This window comes from Myodes glareolus, chromosome 4, assembly GCF_982192425.1.
Source record: "Myodes glareolus chromosome 4, mMyoGla1.1, whole genome shotgun sequence".
Taxonomy (NCBI): domain Eukaryota; kingdom Metazoa; phylum Chordata; class Mammalia; order Rodentia; family Cricetidae; genus Myodes; species Myodes glareolus.
Window position 1 is genome coordinate 68,202,780 of NC_142029.1, and position 12,647 is coordinate 68,215,426.

The 12,647-nt window shown below is 37.4% G+C and overlaps 1 protein-coding gene across 1 annotated transcript; it reads right to left on the bottom strand.

The window, feature by feature from the left end:
* Nucleotides 1–2,092: 2,092 nt before the first annotated feature.
* On the bottom strand, nucleotides 2,093–3,052 carry LOC125388885 (olfactory receptor 10D1B). Its single transcript, XM_048417232.3, has one exon. The coding sequence runs from the start codon at nucleotides 3,026–3,028 to the stop codon at nucleotides 2,093–2,095; it is 936 nt and encodes a 311-aa protein (XP_048273189.3). The 5' UTR covers nucleotides 3,029–3,052.
* Nucleotides 3,053–12,647: the final 9,595 nt, after the last annotated feature.

Genomic DNA, 12,647 nt, shown 5'->3' on the forward strand with positions numbered 1-12,647 from the left:
TATATTAGCACCTGGAAGAAGCACTCTCCTGAATGTGTTGCCTTCTAGGACTAAAAAAAACTTTAGATTCAATGCCTACTTTTCTTTCCCAAAAGTCATAGAAACCATAAGGAAGTATCTCACTACCATACTAAACTTAGGCTTCCATATCTCTCAGGTCAACCTGGACATCGGGGTTCCTGCTTTAATAAAGTGAGAGCTCAGAGTCGGTCTGAAGAAACAAAAGCTTTCAGCTTCCCTCAGACCAGCCAAGAAGAGCTGAGAGGTTAATTTGCTTATGTAGATAGACATGACTCACTTGCTGCAAGCCATCTTCCAGTTCATCCAAGAACAATGAACAGTAATGAATATGAACCCTGAAAAGCAAAGGTGTAACGAATTTTATCTTGATGCAAAGACATTTCTCCCTAAACGATGAACACTTAAATGACACAGCCCGGTGTGTTACCTATTATGATCCAGACCCGTCAAAGATATTTATATGTGTTGCATCTCACTGAAACATACACTTCAACTATTTTTTACCTACAGCAAACCAACAAATAAAAACAGCACCTTTATTATTCAACTTCTTTTGTGTGTGAGATCCACTCATGGGCTCAGAAAAATCTACTCTATATTTTATGCTTCTTTCATTGTTGGCGACAGCATTACTGCAGGCCTATTCTAATGATTGCTTAGCTGCTTGTTTTTCCCAATTCACCTCACAATTACCAAACACTAGGATTTCTTCAACCTTTCTTTTTCTAGTTAAGCATGAAGTTACTTTTAAAGAAGCAAGACACCCATCTTTTATTCTTTCTTTTTATTTTATTTAATTTAATGTTTTTCATTCATTTACATACTGATGGCAGTTTCCCTTCCCTTCTCTCCTCCCATCCCCTCCCCTCACTTCCTATTTGCCCCCTTCCTATCTATATCTTCTTCATCTCTATTCAGAAAGGGGCAGGTCTCCCATGTGCTTGAACAAACCATGACACATCAAATTGTGGCAGGACAAAGCTCCTCCCCTTGCACCATAGATTCTTATGACTGTCTGAGAAGCTAAGACTAGACACTGGAGAAATGGAGGAGCAAATCCAATGAGGACGGCTTGACATGGACTAAACAAATAATATGAAACCTCTTCTGTCTCTTACTTATTTAAAAACAGCATTAAAAGAGAATGTTAAGGAGCTTAAGATTAGTGATCCTGTAAAAGCTGGTCTGCTTTCCAGCAACTGTTGTCAAAGTAGCTCAAGGTCTTCAAGCAAAGATAGGGTTGCTGGGTTAGTCTGGTAGGTTCTGTGACTATTCTCTGACTCTGACAGAAGCATGCAGAAGATAACTGTCTCTCTGTGCTCCTTTGTCTTCTGTCACCTTCTTACCTGTGTTTTTCTCTTTTCTTTGCCATTGTTAGAATGAGCAACACAGCTGCTTTATTCCCACTGCATACAAACAAGTTGCTAATGAATTCAGTCATAAAACTAGTAGCTTGTTAGACTGAATAGCATATGTCTCATTAGCAGTTCATTTTATCTGAAAACAAAATAATGAAATGCTAGAAGGTAAACAAAAGTCAACCCCTAAGTCCAAGTAGATACAAACTGAAAAGGGGTAAAATATAAGTGATACTTTCCAGTGGTTCCTTGAGTTTAACCATAAGGTCTGCTTCACCATTCCTCTAAGCCCTGTTTTTATGCAATGTCGTTTGGTTCAATGCAACATGATCACTGAAAAATAAAATCATTTTTCTCAACCTTTAGTAACCCTTAAGTGAATGAATTGATTGAATAGCTAATGCTATTCAAAAGCAGGATGGAAAGAAAGGTGGACAAGCAGCAGGCTCACATTGTCTGTCTACAGAAGGAGTGCTCCACTCTCACCTGCAATGTTCACTTGAGAATACAGGTACATCTGAGTCAGGCACCGGGTCCTGGAGGGTTATTCACCACTTTCTCTCTGTGATGCCAATTCTTTGCATCTTAGTCTGTAATAGTGTAAATTTAAGGTAGCAATATCCACGTTCTTAAACACAAAATAGTTTGAAGTATTCGCTAAATCCATTCCATTAAAGCTGAAGGATACCTCAGTACTCACTACTGATGTTTCTTTACAACTGTTCAGGTTTGAAGCACCGTGGGCATAGGACAGTCCGCAGTGATGATTTTACCTCCTTATTCCGGAGGCTGTAGATCAATGGATTTAGCATAGGGGTGACCAGGTTGTTCAGGATCTGAACGGCTGCATCCAGCCAAGAGCTTGGTGTTGGCCTTAGATATATGAAAATCACCGGCATGTAAAAGAGCAAGATGGCAGTGAGGTGGGCACTACAGGTGGAGAAGGCTCTGTGTCGGCCCTCGGTGGAGCGGATCTGTAGGATGGAGCGGACTATACAGCTGTAGGAAGTGAGGATAAAGAAGAAGCAAATAAGGGGCATGAGACCCACACTGATGAATCCCACCATCTCCAGGGCTGATGTATCTGCGCAAGCCAATTTCATCACCACAGGGATATCACAGAAATAATAGTCTACCTCTTTGGGGCCACAATATGGTAGCTGAAAGGTGAGACTAGTTAGAAATGTTGAATGAATGCAGCCAAAAATTGATGTTCCCATAGCCAAAAAGGCACATACTCTATTGCTCATAATGATTGAGTAGCGTAGAGGGTAGCATATGGCAACAAAGCGGTCATAGGCCATCACAGTGTATAAGAAACATTCAGTGCCACCCAGGAAATGGTAGAAGAAGAGCTGGGACACACAGCCTGCATAAGAGATGGCTCGGCTATGTCCTAAAAGGTCGAACAGCATCTTGGGAGAACTCACAGAAGGGAAAAATATGTCACACACAGAGAGCTGGCACAGGAAGAAGTACATGGGAGTGTGAAGTTGAGTGGAAAAGACAATTGCGAGGAGTATGAGTAGATTCCCCATCAGGGTGAAGATGTAGAAAGACAAAAACAGGACAAAGAGTGTGGTCTCCAGACCCTCTGTGTGCGGGATGCCAAGAAGGATAAACTGAGACACTACTGAAAGGTTCTTCATGGCTTTGAGAATGTTTGACCTTGCAAAGATAAAAAGTCAGCAGTTTGGTCATCGATATCTATTAAGAAAATGTTTCTCACGAGAGCTTTGTGTATGCTTTAAGAAGGAGCAAATCACTTTCTACTGATGTGTAAAAACAAGATTTATATAAAAGTACCAGTTACTATAAATTCATATTTGAATGTTGTTCTACCAAGCCTTTAGAAGAGATGCTTCATGAACATAAATGATTGTCTTCTATTTCAAGAGCAGAAGTTACAAGACCTGGTCAAATATTCTCAAATTAGACAATGCTTTACTTAAGTCTATATTTTGAGAACATGTCTGTTGAATCTTGATGGTATCTGTAAGTAACCTGCTGTCACTATTCAGTATCCTCTGCAAAGCAATGAGAAAATATTGTTTGAGAAATCATGACACTTAATAGAAATCCTGACTTTCATTCTTCTTAGCTGTAGTAATTGAGACAATTTACATAATGTGTTTCATAGTCATTTACAAAATGTAAGACATACATAGTCTAACAGAAGTATGTCAACATAAATGTGTTCTTATATGACGATAAAGTTTCTAAATTGTCTGAAAGTTCCCAGCAAAATATGATCAAACTCTAAGATAAGGTTGTCCTTAACTTTATGAAGCTACACCTTCATAATGTTCCACCTTCTGGGAACATTAAGAAAGAAGGAAGGGGATGAAAGGACCCTCTGTGACAATGCTTTCCAAGCATCTTTTCAGGCATATGATCATCAGTACATCAACTGCCTCTAAGACAATTGGTATTATCACTGTTTAGTAACACACTTCACAAGTGACATGCTGAATGGTTAGAAACCCACTTTACAAATATTGATTGTGGCTACCTCCCATGTACATAACAGAGGGACTGTCTGTACGGCAGTATCTCTCATGTGTTAAAGAAGGTCAGCATGAGCCCCAGTAATAACAAGAAATGTGACATGCCTGAGAATGAGATATGGACTGTAGATACTCCCAAAATCCCACCACTAGAGTACTTGCTTTCAAATATTCATTGTTGATCTCCTCCAAAGAGATGAAAGGTACAAAATTCAAAAGTAAGGGGATTTTAAACACAACATTTAAAAATCCCCAAGCTTCTTGTAATTCATCTTCTAACATTGGTCACTAAATAAGAATTAAATATCCAAACTTGGCTTACAACTAAGAACAAAGTTAAGATGAGCTTACGACAGCGTCTGTACACTAGTGGTAGATCTAAATTATAAAACTGATAGCAAACATGTAAATAGCTATTCCTTCCAGACCCAAAGATAAGAGATAGAGGGAAAGCTAACAGCAATAAATATAGTTATTCTTTCCAATCACATATACTTCCTGAGCTCTGGACCACACAGAATAACTCAAAGTTGACTACAAACTCAACAAGAGAATATTAATGTTAAATATTTCTCTCAGGTAACACAGAAGGATGAGTACTGCTTTCCTGATCAAAGACCAAACCACTGTGGGAAGAAGGCTATTTTGTATCTCCTACAATAAAAACCGTAAATAAAAAAGGTCCTGAGACCCAGTTCTTACTCTCCTGATCTACTCACCTTGTCTTTTTGTTATGTTTCTTCTTACTTCAATTCTCTTTTAATGAAAGTGAAACTTTTCATTAACCCTTCTTTGATATTCTCTCTCTCTCTCTCTCTCTCTCTCTCTCTCTCTCTCTCTCTCTCTCTCTCCCTCAATAAATCTTAAAGTTCTCCTCAGTGTCCATTCCTATTTTCTTTTGTCAATGACAGCAAGAACTTGTCAGAGTGACTGTATGTTCTGGATGGGATACAATTTAGTTTTTAAGTGTCTTCCATTAGTACTGGTTTTCTATACTTATTTGCAAACTTTTTTTTTACTATCTTAGGTATTTTTTCCCAGAAAAAACAAAGCAATGCTAAACAAGATCCTAGATAAATAATGATGGTATTGACAAATTCAAATATAAAAACCTAGTAGCTCTATTTAATATGCATAAGCTATAAATAGAAAGAGAACCCCAAGGCACCCATATTACTAATGGATTAAACCAGTTGCTTTGTACAGCTATGATGAATAAGACACAATACCTATCAAATCACTGGCAATTCATATGGTTTCAAAACTCAAATCATCTTTTAAAATAATTTTTTGAATTCTGTTTTTGCACTATAACGCACTGGATTCTTGATACAGATGTACATACAATGCTATTTACTACCTTTAGAGAAAAATGGTAGATATAAAGGACAGAATATTCACAATTAGCTTTTCTAATTGTTTCATGTTAGATATGAAAAAGAATTTAGTTTTTGTATGTATTCTCAAAACAGGATCTCACTATGTAGCCCTTGTTGACTTGACTCTTATGTAGTTAAGTTTTGTCTCAGACTCACAGAGATCCTTCTGCTTTTGTCTCTTGAATGCTAAGATTAAAGGAAAACATTGTCATGCCCAAACCCTTATCCATTTTAAAATGAAAATTATTGAATTGCTATGGAATAAAGGATAATTTAATATAGTGCATGGGATATGTTTCTCTCTAATTTGTATTTATTCCACTGAAAGATCAAACTTGGTAGCCAGTGTTGTCACTGTTGGCAATACACTTTTTTATTACGTCTCTTATTTTTAAATCATAATATAATAGCATTATTTCCCTTTCCCCCTTTCCCCTCCAAAACCATTCCATTAACCCCTCTTTGCTCTAATTCAAATTCATAGCATCTTTTTACATTGTTGTTTCATGCATATATGTATACACATACAATATACAAAGTATTCATTCTATATCATGTTACATGTATGTGTTTTCGAGCTGACTGATATTAGATAGCCTAATGATGTGTTCTTCCCTAAAGAAGTCTATTTCTGCCTCTCTCTAATCATTCTTTAATTTTACTATATAAAATGAGTATGTGTACTTACATCACCTCCTCCTGATATTACATCGCTGCATATTTGAGAACTAGAGTATTGAGAGACTGTCCCCAGACCTAACAGAACTCCTGTGTTGTTTACTCTTGGCTTTTATCTGTTCTAAATGGAATCAAGGCAACTCAAGTATTAACCGAAGAAAGAATAAAAGCAAGATGCATATAAAAGGTAAGGTATTGTGTTGAAATGGAAAATACAATGCTCTGTGTTAAGTAAAGACACGGGACTGACTGGCAGGAGAGGGTTATGTAAGTCAAAATCAGAGTAGACAACTTAGGAGACTGAGAACCTTTCCACTCACTGCTCCATTAGTAATGAAAGTCATAACACTGGTCATTGCATATGCAGGCACATACCACGTAGTAGATACTTACTGTTTTCCAAGGACTGGTGAGTCATTCATAAAACTTGATTATTTTAAAAATATATTTATCCATAAATATTTCTATTATAAACCAGATCTGCAGATAGAAAGTTGACTTTCAAATACATCAAAAATAGCTCTTTTATTTTTTTTAATTCCATATCTGTCCTTATAATCTTTAGTAAGATCTGTTCTCTTTTTGTCTCTGCTTCCTGAGAAAGCCTTTTCTATCACTTGGAAGTGAAGCGCTTCCTACAGGGCTCTTACGGTCACCTTATACAAAAGGAAGACATTATGTCTCATTCTTCCCCAGTCATTTTCAGCCTTTTTTATTTTAAAATTGTGTGCCTGTGTGTGTATGTGCATGGATGTGTGTATGTGTTGTGTGTGTTTGCATATACACACACATGCACATACACATGCACCTACCATGGTGCCATGTGTTGATCAAAGGACAATTTACTGGAGTTATTTTTCTATCTCTCCACTCTATTGTTTTCAGGGATTGAATTCAGGTGCTCAAATAGGCATCTTTATTGGCTGATCCATTTCCATGGTCCTCATTTTCTATCTTAATTATAGATTTTAACTGAAATATTATTTCATCTTAGAAATCACATAATATACATTTTATTCCCTTCAAACATTATATCTTGATATAAGCTCCAACACAGGAACTTTTGATCTAAAGTTCATAAAAATTTTAGACAGGCTGAGATCATAGCTGCTAAGAGAATATCACTAAAGATAGGAGCCAGGTTAACAAGGATCAACACATTCCACTGAGTAAAATATAGACTGTAAGGAGAGATACAGTAAAAGAGGCTGAGGGCACTTACTTTTCACAAATGCTATTCATATCTAAAAAGTTCCAATTCTAGTGACCCCTCCAAATCCTTCCTTGGCTAAGGAAAGACCTTCAAAGTTTCTGGTCTTTGTTTATGCTCTGTGACTCCATAGGCTCATTGGATTTTCCTATTGATTTAAGGGAAATGCGTTCTCTAAGGATCAGGAAGTCTTGTGTGTTACCTGTTAGTGTGAAAAGCAAAGGCTGATATTGAGACCTTGGCAAAAGTTCAAGTACTTGTTCTGTAGACCTGGAAACATGACTCCATTTTACTAAGTGCAATAACTAGAACTTACATTTCCTATTTATGATCAGAACAGTGAACTCCAGTCAAGGAGCTTCCGTGCCCACTTATGAATCATGTCTCCTGAGGCTTATGCAATCAATATCAGAATACACTCTCCCTAGATTGCTAGCTCAAAGTGTTCTTTTTTCTTTCAAAAAAATAAACCTCTTAAGTCTTATGTGGAGTTCAGGGATAGCTCTGAGGGAGCAATTAGTTTGTCAACTCTATTCATCATCCGTACATAAAATTATGGTGATGATATCATTGTAAACAGATGTTCCAAAATGGGAAACATGGTCTTCCAATATTATTTGCACAGTAGAAAACATGTCAATTCTTATACTATTACTTCATCTGAAATGCTGTCCTTTTACATGGCTGCCTTTTGTTAATACTCAACTGCATCATTTATATTATCATCTTAAACAGTTATCCATAACAGTCCAAAAGTTCAAGAGTAAAGGCAATAGCTTTAGATTTTAGAAAGGATTTTACATTGAAATTGTCTTCTATGGCAAAAGTTTGTTCCAAAATGGAAATAGAGACTAGGATACAATCAAAATGTTAAAGTATGGCACAAAAAAAAAGTTTGTAGAGGCTAAAACTTTTAAAAAGTATATTTGTAAAAATCTGCTCAAACAGAAAAGATTTTTCTCTTTTATCAGAATAATTGCTTATAGTCTCTCCTGGGTTTCTAGTTAGGAAACTTAGTCTTGACAGAGTCAAGGATCATTTACCAATTTGTCCTTGTTGGGCTTCAGCTAAATGTTACACATCAGCTAAATTTTAAACCACACTTTATTATTCAGTTCTGGGTATTTGACAACCACATTTGATTGCCGAAAAGCCAAAATCAGTGAGAATCTACTGTGACAGTCAATGTTTTAGGAGTTGCCCCTACACCAGCTAGATTTCAGGGAAAGATGAGACATCTTCAAAAGGAGCCTGAAACTGTGAGAAGTCATCTTCTCAAAGAAGTCTCTTGATCAGAGAGGCCATATAGACCCCAGAAAAAGGACTTTACTCTGGGAAAATTCTCCAAGGTCTAGGGGGTGAATATAGACCCACTGAATTTAACTAGGGCTGCTTCCATAAGCATATGTGGAAGGTGATTCTTTGTGTTCATGCAGCATTAGACAACAATGATTGCAGAACAGAAGAAAACCATGCCATCTTTTCTATTACCCATTAACTACTCATAGTCCCTTAGGTAAGTGTGAGATCTCATGAGATTCTCCATATTCATGATTTAACGTTAAAAAGTACAATCTTGTATAAATATCCAGTTCTAATGAGTTCATGAATGTCAGGTTATATCGAGAAGACATGTTTTAGAGTACTCCTTCCCATCTTCTGAGTGTTATATCTTTTCTGTTTCTTCTTCTGAAGTGTTCACTGAGCTTTATTGAGAATGATCCAGAGGGTCTGTATATGGCCCAACACTCATTTTTATCCTCAGATCTTTAGCTACATTAAATCTTTGCATTACCTACCATTCACAGCCAAAAGAACACCTGATTTTTGGCAAAGAATCTAAAATTATACAATGGAAGAATGAAATCCTCTTCAACAAATAGTGCTGGAAAAGCTGGATGTCAACATGTAGAATAATGAAAATAGATCCATATCTCTCTTCATGTACAAAATCAAATCAAAATGCATTAAAGACCTCAATATAAATCCAACCACACTGAACCTGATAGAAGAGAAAGAAGGAAGTAGCTATCAATGCATGGACACAAGAGACCACTTTCTAAATATAACCCTAGTAGCACAGACACTGAGAGCAACAATAAATAAATGGGACCTCTTGAAACTGAGAACCTTCTGTAAAGCAAATACAGAGTCAGTAAGACAAAAAGGCAGCCTACTGAATGGGAAAAGATTTTCACCAACCCCACATCAGACAGATGACTGAACTCCAAAAGTATAAAGAACTCAAGAAATTAGACATTAAAATATCAAATAGTCCAATTTAAAAAATAAGGTACAGATCTAAACAGAGAATTTTCAACAGAAGAATCTCAAATGGCTGAAAGACACTTCAGGAAATGTTCAATATCTTTAGCCATCAGGGAAATGCAAATCAAAATGACTCTGAGATTTCATCTTATATCTGTCAGAACGTCTAAAATCAAAAACATCAGTGATAGCTTATGTTGGAAAGGATAAAAAGTAAGGGGAAATACCCCTTCTGGCAATTGAGTATGGTGGTTTCTCAGAAAATTGGGAATTAAAGAACCTCAAGACCCAGCATATACCCAAAGGATGTTCAATCACTCTACAAGGACATCTGTTCAGCTATATTCATAGGAGTACTTTTTTTTTATAATAGCCAGTACATGGAAACAACCTAGATGCCCCTCAACTGAAGAATGGATAAAAAAATGTCATACATTTACACAATGGAGTACTACTTAGTGTTAAAAAACAATGACATCTTGAAATTTGCATGTAAATGGATGGAACTAGAAAAAAAAATTTTTGAGTGAGGCAACCCAGACCCAGAATGATGAGCATGGTGTGTACTCACTCATAAGTGGGTTCAAGCTGTAAAGCAAAAAATAATGAGCATAGAGACCACAACCCCAGAGAAGCTAAGTAACAAGGAGAACCCTTAGAGAAACATATATAGATTCCCCTGGGAAGGGGAAATAAACAAGTCCTTTTGAGAAAATTGAGAGCATATGGGTGAGGGGAGAAGGGAGTGCAGAAGGGACAGAAGAGGGGAGAAGGGGATGGGGAGCAGAACTTGAAGAAATGGGATAGTGGTGATGAGGGAAGAATGAAGATGGAGAGCAAAGAAAGAGATATCTTTGTGACGGAGCCATATGAGGTTAGCAAGAAACTAAGCACTAGAGAAATTCACAGGAATCCACAAGAATGACTCCAGATAAGACCCTAAACAATCGTGGAGTGTGTACCCACACTGGTCTTGCCCTGCAGTCAGATAGACAAGTATATTAAATGTCATCATAGAACTTTTATTCAGCAACTGATGGAAGCAGAGACAGAGATCCACAGCAGAGCACTGGACTGAGCTCCCAAACTCCAGTCGAAGAGTGGGAGAAGTAAGATTATGAGCAAAGAGTCAAGACCATTTAGCGGATGCTCACTGAAACAGCTTACCTGAGCTAATGGGAGCCCACCACCTCCAACCTGACAGTGAAGGAACCAGCATAGGACCAAACTAGGCCCGCTGAATATGGGTGATAGTTGTATGGCTGGGGCAGACTGTGGGGCCACTGGCAATGGGACCAGGATTTATTCCTGTTGCCTTTACTGACATTTTGGAACCCATTCTCTTTGGAGATATAGTAGGCAGGGCCTTGGTTCTTCCTCAGAGCAATGTGCTAGACTTTGTTGACTTCCCATGGGAAGCCTTACTCTCTCCGAGAAGTAGATGAGGGATGTGGGGAGAAAGGTGGAAGATATAAGAGGAGGGGAGGGAGTGGGAACTGGCATGGGTATGTAAAAGGAGAGAAGATAGATTTTTCAAAAAATATATAATATAAACATTTAAAAAAAAAACAAGATGGTCAGCCCTTGTCTCACAGTTAATACTGTTGATCTCCTGTCCTCCAAAACGCCTTGTCCAAGAGCAGTCTAGGCCCCTGAGGCTGAGACTCACACAGAAAAAGGAAGAAAAGAAAATAGCTAAGGATACTAAGAACAATGCACATGAGAGAATAGTTATATTATAAATCATTTTCTATCAGGGTTACTATTCTTTATCCCTTGATATAAAAATGCCAGAAGTGGGAAGGAGACATTGGAAGCTCTTTGACATTATGGTCTTTTGGGGACATCCGGATCAGAAACTACACCCTAACATTCATAATGGCCCTCTCTAGTCATTTCTATCAGATTTTGTAAACACCTAAGGTGATGATGGTTTTCTATCTGATACTTTGAATCTGAACTTTTACTTCTCAGTCTCACCCAAGGAGAGGCTGTGTTGTGCCTAAGAATCTAGGTAAGGAACTCTAGTAGGCCTCATCAACTAGGTTCACCTAGTCACTTCTGAGGGACATTGTAAGTTCCAGATTTGGTGATATTTTGCTGTCTACCTGCTATCGCTAACTGTTCCTTTACTTTCACCTCTTGAAGAAATACAAAACTCATTCACTTACAATCTACAGCAGAGTTATCATAAATAACTGCTAAGGAAAAAATGGGAATCTCCGTTTATTACTTCCACCTTATTTGGGAGACAGTTTCTGTAATGCAAAAAATAAAACCCAGAGAAAGTTATTGATGTTCAAGCTGAAAATCAGAAAAGCAAAGCAGTCAAGCCACTAGAGAGGTCTCACCTCTACAAATATTCAGACCAAAGGAACAATCCACCAAACCTCAGAATGCACTGCTCTCCAAACCCAATTGAAACTGAGCCCCTGAGATTCTGTCTCCTCCTATCTTCTATTCCTTTCTAGTGCAGGGATTAAAGGTGTGCACCACCACCTCCTGGCCTATATGGCTGACTAGTGTGGCTTGCTTTGCACTCTGATCTTTATGCAAAATTTAATTTAATAAACACAAATAATATACCACTATAAGGTTCTCACTGAGCTTGGAGATCACCCATTATCAAGATGGGCTTGCCAGTGAGCTTCAGGAATATTCTCTCTGTGTCTGTAAATGCAGAGATTAGAGGCAGATTTACCATATCCATTTATTATACAGACTCCAAGAATCCAAATTCAGGTCCTCAGGTTTTCATGTTTGTAGTTTACCCAGCAGGTTTTCCCCAATCCAAAATCTTTTCTACCTTGAGTTAATTTTCTCAAATATTTTGTCACAGTGACAGAAAAGAAGAAAGAAAGAAGCCTTATTGACATGATAATTTTAAATCCTTGCTATTCCTCTTTATTTTCAACCATAGCTAGATGTTCTTTTCTAACACTTGTCTTGAGCCTGGCTAGGAATCTTAAAGCACAGTCTAAGTCAGAGGACTCACAGCCATCTTACAAGGTGTTTAGAGCTTATGTGAGAACACTAATGTCCTAGTATTAGTTAAACCAAAGTACTTAGGGAACAGAAATAAAAACATGTAATGTAGTAAAAAACGGAATTAATTCAATATCTTCATAGCAGCTCTGAAATGGGCAATATATGACTTTGGTCTATCTCTTTGTTATATCACTGTATTTGTTGTATTGATGTTGATTTTCAACTTTCATCCAATTCC